This window comes from Lemur catta, chromosome 8, assembly GCF_020740605.2.
Source record: "Lemur catta isolate mLemCat1 chromosome 8, mLemCat1.pri, whole genome shotgun sequence".
NCBI lineage: Eukaryota > Metazoa > Chordata > Mammalia > Primates > Lemuridae > Lemur > Lemur catta.
This window is the reverse complement of record NC_059135.1, coordinates 55,433,521-55,451,538: the sequence shown is the minus strand read 5'-3', so window position 1 is coordinate 55,451,538 and position 18,018 is coordinate 55,433,521. Positions and strand designations below refer to the sequence as shown.

The 18,018-nt window shown below is 38.6% G+C and overlaps 1 protein-coding gene across 1 annotated transcript in view; it reads left to right on the top strand.

The window, feature by feature from the left end:
- Positions 1–18,018, top strand: part of MYO3B (myosin IIIB) — a 373,253-nt gene that overhangs the window by 129,045 nt on the left and 226,190 nt on the right. The window contains exon 9 of the mRNA XM_045560289.1: positions 15,282–15,437. Within this exon, the coding sequence (XP_045416245.1) occupies positions 15,282–15,437 (156 nt within the window). The remainder of the gene's footprint in view (positions 1–15,281; positions 15,438–18,018) is intronic.

The following is an 18,018-nucleotide window of genomic DNA, read 5'->3' as shown; positions in this document are numbered from 1 at the left end:
ACTGCCTCAGCCTCCCTAGTAGCTGGGACTACAGGCATGAGCCACCATGCCCGGCTAATTTTTTTGTATATATATTTTTTAGTTGGCCAGATAATTTCTTTCTATTTTTAGTAGAGACGGGGGGTCTCACTCTTGCTCAGGCTGGTCTCGAACTCCTGACCTCGAGCGATCCACCCGCCTCGGCCTCCCAGAGCTAGGATTACAGGCGTGAGCCACCGCGCCCGGCTACTGGTAAATGTTTAACAACCGTCTGGGTGAGGATGAAGTTAGGGCTGATTTGCAGTGTTTACTGATGTTTGTGGTATAAATATTCTCACCATGACCAATTTCAAGCTACCAATGTGACATCAACCAGTTCACAAAATTCCTCAAAATGTAACAGCAATGTCTAGGGAGCTTGTGGGTACTGGTTCCAGAAAACTATTATTTGTTTGGGGTAGACAGGATTTCCTCCATGGTCTTCATACTACATATAGCTTTTTTTTTTTTTTTTTTTTTTGAGACAGAGTCTCACTTTGTTGCCCGGGCTAGAGTGAGTGCCATGGCGTCAGCCTAGCTCACAGCAACCTCAAACTCCTGGGCTTAAGCCATCCTACTGCCTCAGCCTCCCGAGTAGCTGGGATTACAGGCATGCGCTACCATGCCCGGCTAATTTTTTCTATATATATATTCTTAGTTGTCCAGATAATTTATTTCTATTTTTAGTAGAGATGGGGTCTCGCTCAGGCTGGTCTCGAACTCCTGACCTCGAGCGATCCACCCGCCTCAGCCTCCCAGAGGGCTAGGATTACAGGCGTGAGCCACCATGCCCGGCCTACATATAGCTTTTGACAATAAACTAAAAGATTCAACAATGACATACCTGTATACACCTAATGGAATGAACAAAATCTGGGACACTGACAGTACCAAATGCTAGCAAGCATCAGGAACTCTCATTCAAAATGAGAGTTGTTCCTGTTGCAAAATGGTGCAGTCACCTTGGAAGACAGTTTGGCAGTTTCTTACAAAACTAAACATACTCTTACCATATGATCCAGCAACTACCCTCCTTGGTGTTTACTCAAAGAAATTGAAAACTTATGTCCACACAAAAATCTGCACATAGATTTTTATAACAGGTTTATTTATAATTGGCAACACTTGGAAGTAACCAAGAAGTCCTTAAGTAGGTGATTGAATAAGTAAACTGTGGTACATTCTGACAGTGGAATATTATTCAGTGCTAAAAAGAAATGAGCAATCAAACCATGAAAAGATGAATCTTAAATGCATATTACTAAGTGAAAGGGGCCAATCTGAAAAGGCTACATACTGTGTGATTTCAACTATATGACATTTTGGGACAGGCAAAACTATAGAGACTATAAAAGGATCAGTGGTTGTCAGGAGTTGGGTGGTTGGGTGAGGGGGAAGGGATGAATAGGCAGAACACAGAGGATTCTTAGGGCAGTGAAAATAATCTGTATACTACTATAAGGATGGATACATGTCATTAATTTATCCAGACTCATAGAATGTACAATAACAAGAGTGAATCCTAAGGTAAACTATAGATGTTAGGTAATTATGATGTGTCAGTGTATGTTCATCATTTGTAACAAATATACCACTCTGGTGGGGATGTTGATAACATGCTTGTGTGGGGGCAGGGATTATACAGGAAATCTCTGTATCTTCCTCTCAATTTTACTGTGAACTTAAAACTGCTCTAAAAAATAAAGTCTTTAATAAAATGAAATAAAACAAATTCTCTGCATGCCACTCTTCTAACTGAAACTGTAAGGGGATTTATTGGGAAAGCGGGAGTTGGTGGCATTCTGTTATTAGAGTATTTATCGTACGGTTATGGAAGGCTAGTAATTTATGATCCTTGCTAGGAAAGCCAGATCAATACAGAGATAAATGTCTTCAGCACAATAGAATTTATATCATCCACATGATAATTGACCACTGTGTCATACATTCAATCATTCATCTCATTATCTGATGTAACTAGCAGGAAGGCTAATATGTATGTGATTTATTAACACACAACAGTGTGAAACCCATGACCCATCTAACCTGTTACCTGTCTTTGGCACAATAGTGTACAGTTGTCTACCTCCAGTAATAGGATCCCACAGAAAGAATCAAACAAAGTTGTTTAATGCTAGGTATTTCCTGTTGAATTAGAAGATATCTGAAAAATGCCCAAGCTGGTGTTACTCCCTCTGTTCCTTTCACTTCTCTTCCCTTTTTCCCAGTTGTGTGTTCTTTTTTTTCCCTCCCAGAGCACAAGTGGCTTGTCCTTGAGCAGAGGTGGGTAGGTAAATGGCCCTAAAAGAGACTTTCATGTCACTGATTTGCTGCTGTGAGTATATTTTGTGACACAGTCATTCCACATCACCTATCTATGTGTGTTACTGAGTTACAGAGTCTTAAAGTTCAGGACACACCACAATACCAGAGCAAGGAAGCAGCATGTTCCCTGGGGAAAGACAATGGAGAAAATGACAAAGGAAAACAGAAAGCTAGCCATAACTCTAGCTATGCATAGAGTTAGTTCCCTAACAATAGGAATAGAAACTGTTCCAAACTGTCCCCCCTCCCCCTTCTTTCTCAACCTCTTGGGGACATTTGTTGCCTGCAATGTCTGTGCTTTGCTTTGCAAGGGTTAATTAGATGGCCTATTATTCAGCAAATTAAAGGCTTGGTTGCCTGAGAGTTCCTTTCAGAAAGGATTAGAGTCTCTGATGAGGCTTTGGTATAATAGATGGAGCTGTTCTGCTCCATCATGTTAATGGAGGAGTTTTAAGGACTCCCCAGACTCTCTTTGGCACTCAGTGTCTTTATTCATTCCCTTGCCTAGAAAAGAAAAATATTTTATCTTATGAAAATTTAGTGTGTGAACAAGGCAGTAGATTGACATCCCGGGGGTGGGGGAGCACAGAGTGAAGTGTTCATTTCTTGGTCTAAAAGCACAGAGAAGCAGCGCTTCCTGGCTTCCTTGGGTGGCTGCTTCCTCTGGAAGAACCATCTGGAAGAGCAGCAGAAGCAATAATTTGAGCCTGTAGTTCATTGTCCTTTGAAGCTTTTTTGCTCAGAAGTTGCATGGAAGAGATGGCAGGCGACAGGCATTGTAGTAGTTTGTGTCCTCAGGAACATGAACCAAGGCAGCCAATAACTGCAAAATTCTGATTTGCATAAAACATTTACAACTACATATTATCAGACAAGATTTTTTCCAGACTTTTTAGTAGTGGTCAGGTTCTTATGAAAACGTGGCTTAGTTCATTTTCCTCTATTTGATATTCATACTATCAATAATATTCATATAATTGGCAATCAGCCAAAGAAGTGTTTGGTCTTGACTTAACACAAAAGAATACACATTTAAGGGAAAGGCACAAAATGTGGGTAAACACAATGTCAGCAAGACTTTTGCAGCTCTAGGTCATTATCTTGCCTCTTTATCTAATCCCCCTGATCCCCCTATGTATTATGGCCTGATATTTTAGGTAGAACCATTTTTGTCATCATTTAGGAGACAAATTCAACTGTCCTATTGTTTTCAACACCCACTTGTGTGATGCTCCAGTCCTCTACACCTACTCTTCCCCAGCTTTCACCATTGGGATTTATTGCTCCCTCCTTTGAGTTGCTTTTCATTCATGGGCTCAACTTTTTCAGCAATCTTCTTTCCATTCTTTGCAGTTAATAACACATGGTAGCTTGGCATTGCCTTTTCTTTACTTGATTGATGCCAACATCTGAGCACTCAACATGTTAGGAATCAAGGGGCCTGATCCTATAAAAATTCACCAAGTCATCGGTACATTTAGCCCTGGATTAAGATCAGAGAGTTACGGGCCTCTTTGTATTGGTCACCCAGGGAGAATTTTGTTTTACTAGATAATACAAGGCTTCAGTTGGGATTGAAGAGTGTTGTAAGAAACAGCCCTGTGAAACTCATGGCTATGATTACTGGAAGGTAATAGTATTCATTACATTATGTGGAGTCATTTCTGTGAAAACCCAGGAAAGCTATATTGTTAGTATTATTACCAATCGTCATCACATCAAAGTTCTCCAAGCAGCTGGTCTGTTTTTATATCATGAATTTTAAGAAATATAGAACAGATTACATTTTCTCTTCTACATTGTCTGCTAAAAAGTGCAGACCCAAATTTGTGGCCATGTCTGACAAAGTCATTTATTTGGTATTCTAATTCTTATTTTTCTTCCTTAATTTCCCCTTTGTTTCATTTTCCTCTTCTGCTTATAATTATTTTTTGTCTCATCTTATTGCCTATACTTTTATTTATTTAAGTATGTGTTGTTGTAACTAAGAAGCCTTAAATTATTTCTGAAACAAGATGAAATATTAAAAATCAATTACATGCACTGCTGGTGATAATGTAAAATGATGTAGCCACTATGGAAAACAGTCTGGTAGTTCCTCAAATAGATAAACATAAAGTTACCATATGATCCAGCAGTTCTATTCCAGGAGAAATAAAAACACGTGTCCACAGAAAAAATTGTGCAGAAATGTTCATAGTAGCATTAATTCATAATAGCTTAAAAGTGAAAACAATTCAAATGTCTACCAACTGTTAAGTGGATAAACAAAATGTAATATATCCATATAATGGAAAATAATTTGACAATAAATCAGAATGAAATATTAATATATGTTGTAACATGCATGAACCTTGAAAACATGTTAAGTGAAAGAAGCCAGTCACAGGAGACTATACATATTATATGAAATGTCCATTTAGACAAATCCATAGAGACAGAGAGTAGATTAGTAGTTGCTTAGGACTGAGGAAGTTGAGGGGAAATGGGGAGTGAATGCAAATGAATGCAGAGCTTCTTTTTGGGGTAATGAAAATGTCCTAAAATTGATTGTGGTAATTGTTGCACAAATGTGTGAATATACTAAAAATCTTTGAATTGTAGATTTTAAATGGGTGAACTGATCAAAGCTGTTATAAGAAATTATTTGCAGTAATTAAGCAGTTGTAAATTTTATGGAGTAATTTCACTGGTTTTCTTATATTAATACTTTTGATTTTTACTTAATGCCAGATATGCACATTATAGTTAACCCACTTATTATCGCAGAATCTACAGACTTGTTTGGAATTGTACTTCTACAAGTATGGGGATGGCCCTCTCTGTAGTATGCAAACTCCGTCTATATTAGTTAATTTACTTCATTTGATCCACTAGACAAAGTCAGTCGTTGTTCAGGAGCAAATTCTAAGCCTGGGTGCATAAATGCTGTCAGTTCTATTTCACTACTCTTTATTTTTGCATACCCCATCTCCTCTGTCTGTGTCATTTTATTCTACCTGGTGATGAAAATAAATGAGCAAGAGTGGTCAGAAAAGTAAGAGAATAACTAAGAGATGTAGCATCAGTTCAGACAAGGAAAGAGAATGTTTCAAGAAGGCAGGGCAGGTCAATAGTGGTCATTAGTGACAGCTTGAACAGAGAGGTGAGGGACAATGAAAACTAAAAAAGAGGTCACAGAATCAGTAACTTAGAGGCCTCTGGGGTCCTTTGAGAGAAGTTTCAGTTGGGTAGTGAAGGTAAAAGTTAGACTTTTATGTTCACAAAGATTTAGCCTACATGTCCATCTAATAAACTTAAGTTTGCTTAAGATTCCATTGGTGGCCCCTTCTCTTTTCTTTCTATGCTTTTGACTTGTCTTCAAGTTCCAGGGCTACAACCATCATCTTTCCCTTCCCATTTTCTGAATTCAGACTCTGTACTTCCTAAATGGACCCCTCTAATATACTCTCTAATGTGGTACCAGTTCACTTTCTAAATCAAAGAACTAAACTGGGCATGCTGGCTCACGCCTTTAATCCCAGCACTTTGGGAGGCGAAGGTGGGAAGATTGCTTGAGCCCAGGAGTTTGAGGTTGCAGTGAGCTATGGTGACACCACTGCACTCTAGCCTGGGCAACAGAGTGAGACCCTATCAATAAATAAATAAATAGATAGATAAATAATAATCAGTAAATTATCTAACTATATTATATCGCTGCTCAAGAACCCCAGTTCAATGTGGCTAAGAAAGCAAGCCGAACTTCACTAACAAGACCTTCTAGGTTCTGAAAAGATGTTCCCAGCCAGATTCTCACCCCCATCACTATTACAACTGCATTATTCTATTCTACTCATATCCCATATGAGCCTTGCATTTTCTACCAGTGTGCTTCCCCAAGGGGCAAGCAGTACCTTCCACTTGGAATGCCTCTCCCCTGCACTTCCTGTCAATATCCCTGTCCTTTAAGATTCAAGTGTCATCTTGTTCCAATTCTCCAGAACACTTGTTCTCCTAGCTAGAATTGTTTACTTCATCTGAGCTATTCTAGTACTTATATTTTTTAGCCTTGAATTATCATTATTTATGTCCATGTCTATTCTACTACTTCTTTCTAAATTCTATGTAAGCAAATATCTCATTCCAGATATCTTTTCCCCCAAGCACTTGGTGTTGTGCCATTCACAGTAAATACTTAGTAAGTTTTTTTTTAATGAATCAATGAATTCAATCTCACCTAGTTCTCTAAATATTTCATATGTGTAAGTCTGATATTACCCCAGAAGCTAATACATTTCTTATGGATGAATATAGCATCTTTTGTTTGTTTTGCACTCTCCTAGCCCCCGCCCCAGTCCTGGGGTAGTCCTGATCATGTAATGGTCATGCACTGTGGAACTGGTTGTTCCTTTCTTATAGGGGATGGCTGCGTACTATTCATTCCTTCCTCTTAAATGCAAAATGCATACAAAGGAGAATTGTGGATTTAATTCAGGGCAGGGTGGCAAGTAGGATCAAGGGAAGGAATACAATTCATATGTCCCTGGGCACGTAAGCCCAGACTAAGAAGCAGACCATGACTGTTTGTCAAAATGGAAATTGATTTTTGAATCAAAGAAATGAGCCATACATTCAAAAACAAGAGTACCCAAAGGCTCAAACTTGAAAATACCAAAGTTCTTTGTTTTTGTTGAATTGTCAGACGCTAAAAGTTTTCTTCCCCCCAGAACTTTGAAAATTCTGATCAAGACATCTTCTATCAAATAGGAATTTTGTCCTCAGTTGTAGGAATCATATTGCGAAAAAGTAGCTAATTAATAGGTACAGTATTATTCAAATCTAACTCAAGGGGCCATTGTGCATTAACATTTCCTTGTTGCTGTGGTTTGACTGTGTCCCCTCTGAAATTCAGGTGTTGCCAATGTGATAATATTAAGAAGTGGGGCCTTTCAGATGTAATTAGGCCACGAGGGCTCCTCTCTTGTGAATGGGATTAGGTGCCCTTATAAAAGGACTTGAAGGAGGGAGTTTGTCCCTTCTTGCCCGTCAGCCTTCTGCCATGTGAGTACACAGCGTTCCTCCCCTTTGGAGGAACCATCTTGGAAGCAGAGAGCAGCCCTCACCAGCCAACTGAACCTGCCAATGCTTCCATCTTGGACTTCCCATCCTCCTAAACTGTGAGAAAATAAATTTCTGTTCTTTATAAATTACCCAGTCTCAGGTCTTCTGTTATAGCAGCACAAAACAGAGTAAGACACTTGTGTAGCACTCATCCTGCTAATTAGATGTGCCACAGCTCTCTTCCTCCAATGGACGTATTTACTGTATCTCCAGCAACTAGTACAGGGGCTAGCCCATACAGCTGGCATTCAATGAGTGCTCACTGTGTACCAAACACTATACATGGATTATCTCATTTACTTCCCACAACAACCTTTCTGACCATTTTATAGATTAAAAACTGAAACTCAGAGAATTTAATTAAAACTTGCATACCATCACATATCTATAAGAGTTAAAGTTAGGTTTAACCCCAATACCTGGCTCTTCAAGTTTATATATTACTGCCCCAGTATTAGGCACCAAATATTTTTTTAAATGAATGAATACACGGGTCTTACTTAGGAGAATAATGGGTTTGGTGATTATGTTGTTGTTTAAATATATCAGCAGACTCATTTAAAGATGGTATTTCTGCAAAACAAAAAAGTCTTTAAAAATGGATTTGCCAACTTCTGGATTATCTTGCCCTGACTCATACACATTTTCTACAACCACTGCCTTCTGGATTCAGCCATCTCCTGTTTCAGGTGAGGATCCCACTTCCCCAACCCAGATGTGAAGCTGGATTACAATTTCAGTTCTCACCAGGGAGACTTTAAAATACCACCACATGCGTGATTTGTAGACTTCAGGAAAACTGAAGTGCAGTTCAATATTCCACCAAACAGGGAGGTGATGTTTCACAAAAATAACATCACAATGTCAAGTTTCTCAGCCTGCCTTCTTTTGAGACATTAGTCATTTTGGGAAAATGCCTGTGTTTGTCATAGTCTTGTCTTCCAGAATGGAAATTTTTTTCCAAAACAGAGCACTATGGGCTCTGATATTTTACCTATAATTAGTATATCCTCTGGAGGATTTTCTCCTCTTGATGTAAAGGCCTCTTTGTCAGTCAGGCTTCTGTGTGAGGATGATAGGAACCGCTGGGCAGCACAGTGAATCATGGGGCAGGGAAATGTTTGCTCAGATCAAAAACGTTTAGATATTCTGTGGCAACAGGAACACTTAACAATCTAAGTAGCAAGCCTATGAGGAAATAGCAAGCAGTATAAAAGGCAGAATGTTTATAAAGAAATGAGAAGAGACGTAAATCCCGAGTTTTGATCTAGTTTTTGCCCCAATGTGTAGAATGAGATTGCTTACCCTCACATTTTTCTCACCAAGTTCACCAGTATTTTTAGTTTTTGCCTTTTCAGCTGCTCTATATCCAGTGCTTTATTCATTGGTAAACATCCATCTGAGGCTCTTGATGAATGGCTCCCTCTTGCAGGCATCTGGTTTTTTTGTTAAGAAACGGCAGTTTACAAGGACAGAGTGGCTGTGTCGCGATAGCATTATTGTCACAGAGCACAGGGTGCACAGGCACTGCCAGCTCCAGAGCCTGACCTTGCTTCTTGCTAAGAAATGTCTCCTTTTTGCCTGTTTTTGGCAGAAGCCAGGCTGGGAGATGGCTGCAAATGGCTGCAACAACCTGTGTTTAATGTGGTGACACTAATGGATTCTGAGAATTAATCTTCAGCCAAGAAAGCATGATGGAAGGTAGTAGAATTTCAAATTAGATAATGGATTGATTTCCTTCAAGGCTGAGATTTGCTTCCTTTTTCTTCTGGTGGACTTTTCTATCATATTCAAACCACCCACCATAGCCTTGTAAATCCAGAGTCTCTTATGTATGTCTCATGGTGTAAATAAATTTTTTATTCTGTTGTTTTGCCTCTTAGCACAGAAAAACCACATCTAAATCCAAATTTTAAAGAAAAAAAAAAGATTAAAACTCCAGGAATGAAAGAAAGAATTATTTAGGATTTTGCGGGGGAGAGGGGGCAGTATTTTCCCTAAATCTAGTGTTTGTTTAATTTCTTTTCTCTAAAGTAAAAGACTCTGGGAAGAATTGAGCTTGGGAATGTGTTTCCCCAGTTCAAAACACTGTCTTTTGCAGAAAAGGTAGCCCAGAGGTGTCTCAGATGGGGTGACAATTAGGGGCTCCAAGAGTCTCCCTCAGTCCATTTTTCTCCCATTCTGAAAGCATAGTACTAATTGCTTATAACAGCTTCCAAGACTGTCATATTTGGGGCCCATACAGAAAAGATCTGTGACCAAGTTTGGAGTCGTGGACTCAAACAAATTAGCTGTTTTCTCTACCCTGGTACTCGTAGGAACCTTTGATATGCTTGCGTGCATTATGAAGTTCCAAACTTACTTGGTTTAGAGAATCACCAATGTTTTCTAGTCTCTCTTTTGACTAGGAAACTAGTTTCTTTTTTTGGTGGAATGAATGCTTATGTGTCTAGTGCTTCCCCCAATGCACCTCACACTGGCTGGCCCCCATCTCCCCGACAGAGACAGAGTTCAACATTTTATGCATCATTTCGTAAAAACTGCTCAGTCCTTGGCTGGGGAAGATATTCTGCATCTAGAATTTGCAATCCCTGGTTTAATAAGCTATCATGAAATGAATATGTATAGTAGAACTTCCTTAGTTTTACATGTTCATTCTCCAGATCAGGTTAGAAAATTCTGTCTTGCTTTTTCAAAGGGCATGGAGGCTGTCAGGAGTTTTAAGGATCCTGGCCTTCGGTTTCATCTTCATCCACTAATCCCTGCCAACAGGGGTGGAAGTGATGAGCTGGCAAACTTAAACAGTGACAGTTTGGGAGACCAAACTGCAGAGTCTTAAGCAATAACAATTATATCCTAGTTAATGTTGATGAAGGGACTAGAGCCCCTAATTGTTCTCGGGCATTCAAAATAGATAGCTTAGGAAGGTCAGTGTTCTGGTGGCCTCATGAGTTATTGGCTACACAGCTTGCCTACTCTTGCTTCTTGCATTACCAATCCAGTTCCCTGATCTTAAATTCCTTCTACCATTTCTCCACCCATCTATAATAGTTCAATTTAGTTCCCAAACTTCCTACAAGACCTACCTACCTCAACTTTTACCAGCTCCAGGAAGTCTTCCCTGATGGGCCCCCAGTATTTTGTACATTGTAGCTGTGCCATTTTTAACAACACAGAGTGGAGTAGGAAGGGTTCTCCTGTGGGAGTTGGGGAATTGACCTCATCACTATCAAGACTTGACCTCAGTTTCCTTATCTCTTAAGAGAGGGGGTTAGAATAGACAATCTTGGTCCTGGGGGCTCTAAAATCCTATGCTTTTTTGTTATTATTTCTTATCCTAAATATATAAGCAAACACTGGCTTTTGCTGTTTCCTATGTTTCTCTTGTCATTCCATTTTTCTTTTTTTCTTTCTTTCTTTCTTTCTTTTTTTTTTTTTAGACAGAGTCTCACTCTGTTGCCCTGAATAGAGTACCATGGCATCAGCCTAGCTCACAGCAACCTCAAACTCCTGGACCCAAGCAATCCTCCCACCTCAGCCTCCCGAGTAGCTGGGACTATAGGCGTGTTCCACCATACCGAACTAATTTTTTCTATTAGAAATGGGGTCTCACTCTTGCTCAGGTGATCCTCCCATCTTGGCCTCCCAGAGTGCTAGGATTACAAGCATCAGTCACTCCTCCCGGCCTCCATTTTTCCAAATAGATTGTAGATCCTTGAGGAAAATGGTCATAATTTTTTGTGAGTTAATTTATTTCAGTTAATTCTGGTACTGTGTAATAAATGTTCACTGAGTAAATGAAATGATATGATGCCAATCAATGCCCTGATATCTAGTAATGCAGGACTTTCAGGTATATCTGCTCCTAAGGGAGAACTGTCCTTCATTTATCTGTAAAATATGAATTCCATTTCAGACTGGCTCTTTGCTCCCCATGAGAAAAAAAGAGTACAGCAGTGTAGAATAAGGCTATACCATCAAGGTCTTCATGCCCTTCCCCTAAAAATCCTCCAATACAGTTGCATATTTCACAACTCTGCTTAGCATTCTTCCCATATACACTGACTTTCAGTTTTGCTGATTGCAGTGGTATGACATTCAGCCCACTCCAGTCTTATTGAGAGCACTAACAAATCCTCTTGATCATTGCTTCCAGAGAGTGGAATGCCCACCATCTTCATTTTTTTTTGACCTTTAAGAAACAACAGATTTACTTGTTTGTTTCTTCTTTGTTTCTCTCCATTATTCACTGATTTCTCTTACTCCCTCTGTGATGTAGAGAGAGACCCTCTCAAACATACCAAATGGTCTTGCAACCTTGCTAGAAGCCTCGCTTCTCCAGTGGATGCTAAAATTGTGAAACAGTGTATATCATCTTTAATTGCAGACCTAGACTCCAACAGAGACCTATTTTTATAAGACTGGAGTACGGGTTTCCTAGACTTTCTCAAACCCTATTCAAGGAGATTTACTTACTGAAATCCTGGAAGGACTGTGTTTTCAATCCTCCCCTGGAGCACTGTCCTGAGGCACCTATCCCAAGGGGGAAGAATGAAGCTCCAGCCCACTTTTCTTTTCACATGCTATGAATTTTGTTTTTATTAATTGCCACTCCTCCCACCTTCCCCCCTAGCCTTCTGAGTTTACTCATGTGACGTGTTGGGACTAGTCAACAGAGCATTCTTGACATAAGTGACTTCATCTTAGAAAAAGATGCCATAATAATTATGTTTCAGAAGGCATCATGCCAACAGGGACCAGATGTTCACCTAATATTAATAAATAAACACTACACCCAATCAGATAGGGGTATAAGCCTTTACTATCTGTCCTCACCAGTGGACTCAAGGGCCATAAAAAGAGCAGGACTTTACCAGCTAGACATGGCCACCTCCATAGACACTGTCTTGCTGTCACTTGAGATCAGCACCCGGCATCTGCACCAAAGACTCTGCCCAAATCAAGGCTTCTTTCTTGTAAGACATTGACAACCATCTGAATCTCCCAGGACAGTTTCCTTGTCCATGTTGCTCTTCTTAGACATTGTTCATTGACCCCTTTTTCTATCCCCCTTTCTCGTTTTTTGAAAAATTTTTATATTTTTGTTTTTGTAAATTTCAGAATTTACAGGAGTACAAACATTTTGGTAACATGTCTTGATTTTGTACAGTTTGAATCAATGTTATAAGTGTGCCCATCATCCAGATGGTATGCATTGTGCCTGTTAGTAGGAATTTACTCAACCCCTCCTCCCCCTCCCACCTGCTTGATTTCTGTTGAGTTTTACTTCTATATGTAAAAATTGGAATTGTTGATCAAAAATAATCAAAAAATTATTGTTGATCAATTAGTTGGAGTTTAAAAGTGAGCACATGTGGTGTCTGTGTTTCCATTCTTGCAATACTTCACTTAGAAGAATGGTCTCCAGTTCCATCCAGGTTATTACAAAAGGTATTAGTTCCCCATTTTTTATGGCTGAGTAGTACTCCCTGGTATATCCCCCTTTCTCTTGATGTTAAATGTTACTCTGTTGTGAAAATTTTAATCTATAACATTTATGTATCGATTAAGTATATTACTATGTATGGTTTGCAATATTGACTGACTTGTGAATAGTCTCGAGCCTGTGTGCCTGTAGCTCTGACTGCCCAGTGAACAGGTAGTACGAAGGAGAATTGCCTCCTTGGGAATTCCATTTAGCTCGTGGCTTTTATGATTGCGTATGCATCAGTAAAAGTCTGACCTTGTGGAAAGACCCAAATGTTTGTGGACTTGGTTATGTCTGACCTTGTGCTGCTGACCACAGTGCCCTAAGTCCTTTTGTTCTTTCTTCCTTTTTCAGTGAACACCTACTAGTAGTCAGATGAAGCTTCAACAGTTAATGCAGGAAGCAAGAAAAAAAGGGGGGGGTGGAATATTATATAGGGAAACAAGAAATCTCTCTCCCCATGTTTGGAAAATATTTTGCTACAGGTATGCTTGTTTGGTGATGACAGACATAACGTGACCTGTTCAAGATCACTGGGCAAGCTTAGCTACGGGACCCAGCAGTTTCTCAACTTCCATCCTACTCATTCCCTCTAAGGCTCTAAGGGGTGTGCCAAAGCCACCAGGTCCATTTAAGTAGGAGCTCTCAGAGGACATGGAGACTGTGTTTATTTTAGGAGTTTTCATATAGCATCCTATAAGCCAGGAGGACTGGGCCATACACCTGTATTTCTGACTACCTCTTGGTTCCTTCTTTTTCGTATAACTACCTCCTGGGTTCCTTCTTTTTTTCAGGTAACATGGTTATTAGTATTTATTTTCCTTTTAAAGTCACATATAGAGGTGAATATACATGGAATCAAGGGAAGACTGCTGATGTAAAGACATGAACATAGTCTTTTTAAGCATGTACACTGATTTTTTATTTTTTCATGGGAAATATAATAGATTACACAAAAGGCCCTGAACCTATAAAAGTCAAATGATTGATTTCTTCCATGGCAAGGCAGAGGTGGTATTTATAGTTCTGCAGGCAGCAGAATGGAGATAATTTAGGTTCTGTTGGCTTTTCTAGCTGAAAGCTCCAGTTCCAATAGATAGGGAATCCCCTGAATCAATTCTAAAATGGACTGGCGGGGAAATTTACTGAATATCTTTTCAGGACTAGAAGGTAAAGGATGTGAAAGTGTTTTGAAGTGAAAACTGCAAAGGTTAAAGCTTTTTTTTTTTTTTTTTTGGTAAATCTAACTGTTGAGGATTTCAGGAACTCTGCTTAAATGTTCTGAAAAGATGTTCAAGGTGAGGCTGAACTTTTTACCATTTGTCAGTGTATTTCATTATTTAAAATATGTTGTGTTTTAGATGTTGCTGGCATGCCACTGTTCAGAAAACTAAAGACATTTATTTTATGGAGTGGGCAGAAATGCGTTCATTTATCCTAAGCCTCCGGTGTGAGCTAAAGACTGATAGCTTAAAAGAGTGGATGCTGAAATTTCTTTCTCTCACAGAGGACAGCTACAAAGACTAGAAATGCAATGCTAATTGGAGAGGTATTCATCAGATTCAATTTCAGAGGAAATTTCTTTGTATCAAAATCATCTTAAATAACAGAGCATATAGCAAAATGTACTAAATCATTGTTTTCTTTGAAAAGGTTGTCGAATCTGAAACCATGTAGTTATACCAGTACGGTTTTAAAAATTAACTGCAGAGGAGTTTAAATGCAACCTGATTTTTATCATTTTGAGTGGACTTTTTGTTCCCCATTTGCATAATTCTATCCCAATTCATCTGAATTATATTGTAGTCACTCCCTGTTCTGAGGTTTCTCTGTTTCTTCAGAAGACGTTAGAAATCAAGCTGCTGAACTTCTCTGTGAAGGTTTCTCTCTGATTATTTCCTTTCCTTGCAAACTCTGAAATGCATTTTCTCTACCATCAAATAATGGACATTACACATATTAGGATTTAATTGAAGTGATAGTATTTAAATTCTATATGCTTCTCAAATACATAGACTAATCAACTTGATTCCATTGAAAACATTTTTCTGTGGTGAAAGTTCAGACAGAAAATTGTCTGACTAGCCTATTTTTTCAATGTTTTGAGTACTTCAAATTGATAGTGAAAATGAATTGTGTTAAACTTAAATAGATTTCTGATGTTTTGATTAATTCAACTAATAGAGAATTAGAATTTTTTCCTGTTTTCTGATACATATTAATAAAGAAAGAGCTATGTAAGGTTAATGATCCAGTTTTATAAATGAGCTTTCTCATCTTCTCTCTCCCATATTCACAAGGGAACAGGAAGTCTAAGATTGTACCCTTGATTGTTGATTTTTGGAAACAGGTGTCTTATTAAGGATTTTGAAAAGCGGCCTTCTGTCACACAGCTCCTCTACCACCCATTTATTAAAGGAGCCCACGGAAAGGTTTTGTTTCTGCAAAAACAGCTGGCCAAGGTCCTCCAAGACCAGAAGCACCTACACCCTGTTGCTAAAACCAGGTACAGTACTCAGTGTCTTTCTGCTTTCTCCCTCCGGTTATTTATGAAAATGGCATGCCAAATGCTTTGATTTGCCCAGCGTTATTACTGGTAATTACCCCATCCCTGCATTTTTGAGAGTTTCATTTACATGACATTAAGTACTCCATGCCCAGTGGATGAGAGCAGGAGAGCTTCAGAAAGAACTGCCCGTTTGTGCTCTTACGGCTAATTTCTCTCAGGTGGCCAAAATCTCACTCTGCCCTCATGTTCAGTTAGCTCTAGTTAAAAAACAACAAATATATATGTTTACATTAATATAAATTTGGATTTTTTTTTTTAACAATAAAGGTAACTGTATTAAAGCAGCTACTGCTGAGATTGTGTGAAAAATCTTTACTTGGCTGTTGCAGACTGGAGAGCAGAAATATACCCTATAAAGTGATTTTAGAGAGATTATGAGTTAACACATCGACTGCCACACTAGGAAAAAAAAATCTTTCTTGGAGCCACAGTGTTTTATTAGGAAAACAGAATAAAAACTTCAAAAACAAAATCATCCTTTCTAATTTAATGAAAATTTTGTTTTTTAAGTTGTTTTCTGTGCATGAATTATGTGCAACTTGAAAAATAGTTCTCGTGGCTCCCAAGGTGAAGAGACATAAGTTACATATGCTTCATAAGGTCCTGGGCTCAAAACTAGCATGAGTTAAATACAACTCACATGGCAGTTAATGTGTTAAACACTGGAGGCTTTTTCTGTAATGCGCTCTGGGACCATTTCCTCTTTAGTTAAAAATTTCTTTAGAGTAAACTTATTATTTTTAAATAATTTTTTTCATATATTTTCTGTGCTATCTAAAGCAATGTTTTTATATAGGGCAGATTTTTAAAAAAAATGTTTATTTTCAGGGGCAAATGCTTAAAATAGTATTCTCTGGTAGATCTCTAAGAAATAGATCTTTTGTTTCTGTCCAGAGGGTGGCAGAATTTCTCTTAAAAAAAAAATTAAATGCAAATAAACCTGCTTCCTCTGCTCAGCAATTATTTGCTTTTATAAAACTGGCCAGGATGTACATAAGCTCCAGTCTATTATTATTAAAGGAACATTCAAAGTACTAAGGGTAAAAAATAAAATATCATAATGCACAAGTTCTGGAAATATTCATGTATTCTGCAGAAAACTGTTTACAAATCAAAAACCCAAACATTGGCACCAGAACTCTTGGAGCTGGAGACATAGTTCCAAGGTGACTGTATCCTTTTGGATATCTCAAAATGGATTTTTGCCTACTTTTTCCCCTTTTCCACTGCCTTTTCTGTCTCTATGGATTGCCTATGGGGTAGAGAAATGCAGAGAAATTCTTGTCACTTGGTGTCTTTTTTGAAGCAGTGGGTGTTTAACCACCCCCCCCCAACTGAAATCCCTTTTCTTCCCCTGCTTTTGTTCCTATACACCAGCCAGTGCCCCCCCACCTTCACATTCACACACACACACACACACACACACACACACACACACACACACACACATCACTACCACCAAAAATGAAGATGAAATAAAATAAGATGTAAACTAAGCAAAAAACAAACCCAGCATTTAAATGCTGTAAATCAAATCTGGTGTCTCCTCCTTGTCTCATTGTTCTGGGATCTGCCGCAGAATGATTTCTGAGACTTAGTTTGCCAAGTTATCCAGCTTTTCACATTTGCCTGACTTCACTTCTCCAGATCTAGGTTCTCCCTTTAAAAACTTTTCTCCTTTTACCATAAGGAAATTGCAACTCTGGGCTCTCTCATCTCCTTTCTCTAATTTCTCTTTATCTTTGTTAACTCCTTTGATGTCAAAAGCCTCATACAGTGGCAAAGGCTTCTCACAGGGTCTTTGTAATCTTGAGTTTCACTCAACAGTTTGTGTTTCTTTGAACTATCACTTAAAAAAAATACAACCTCACAAATAGGTATCAAAACTTTAAACAGCCATTTCCTTAGGATGTAGGAAAATTAATTCTAAAGGTAACACAATGGATGTAATTAACACTTAACCTGCCACCTATCCCACACTATTACTTCCTCTTAGCAAGGAGCTGGCTACATAGATGTTTTTTAAGCCCACCAGGAAAAATTCTCAAACATTTTTTGATGCTGGTAAGTCAATATATTTAGAGTTGTGAGTTTCCAAGTTAAGGTGGAAAAAACAAAGAAAAATTAAGGCAAATATCCACTCACCATTTTTATGCACAATGAGGGCCACACAGTAGGCAGTACAATGTGGTGGTTAAAAGCACTGGCTCTGCTGCATTTGGATCCCAGCTCAGCCACTTATTGGATAAGTTATTTAATTTTTCTATTCCAAAGTGTTTTCTATAAAATAGGGATTGTTTTGAGGGTTGAGTCAGTATATGTTAATACACAGTGCTTAGGCTAGTCTTCCACACGGTTAACCCTCCATAAATATTAGTAGTAGTGGTAGAAGTAGTGTACATGGTCTATTTAATTCAGAGTCTCTCATTTCTTTTTAACACTAACTACCTCTTGCCCTTAATCTGTGCAAATTCATCTTTTTACTTACTGTACAAGATCATGAAAATAAAGAGTACTG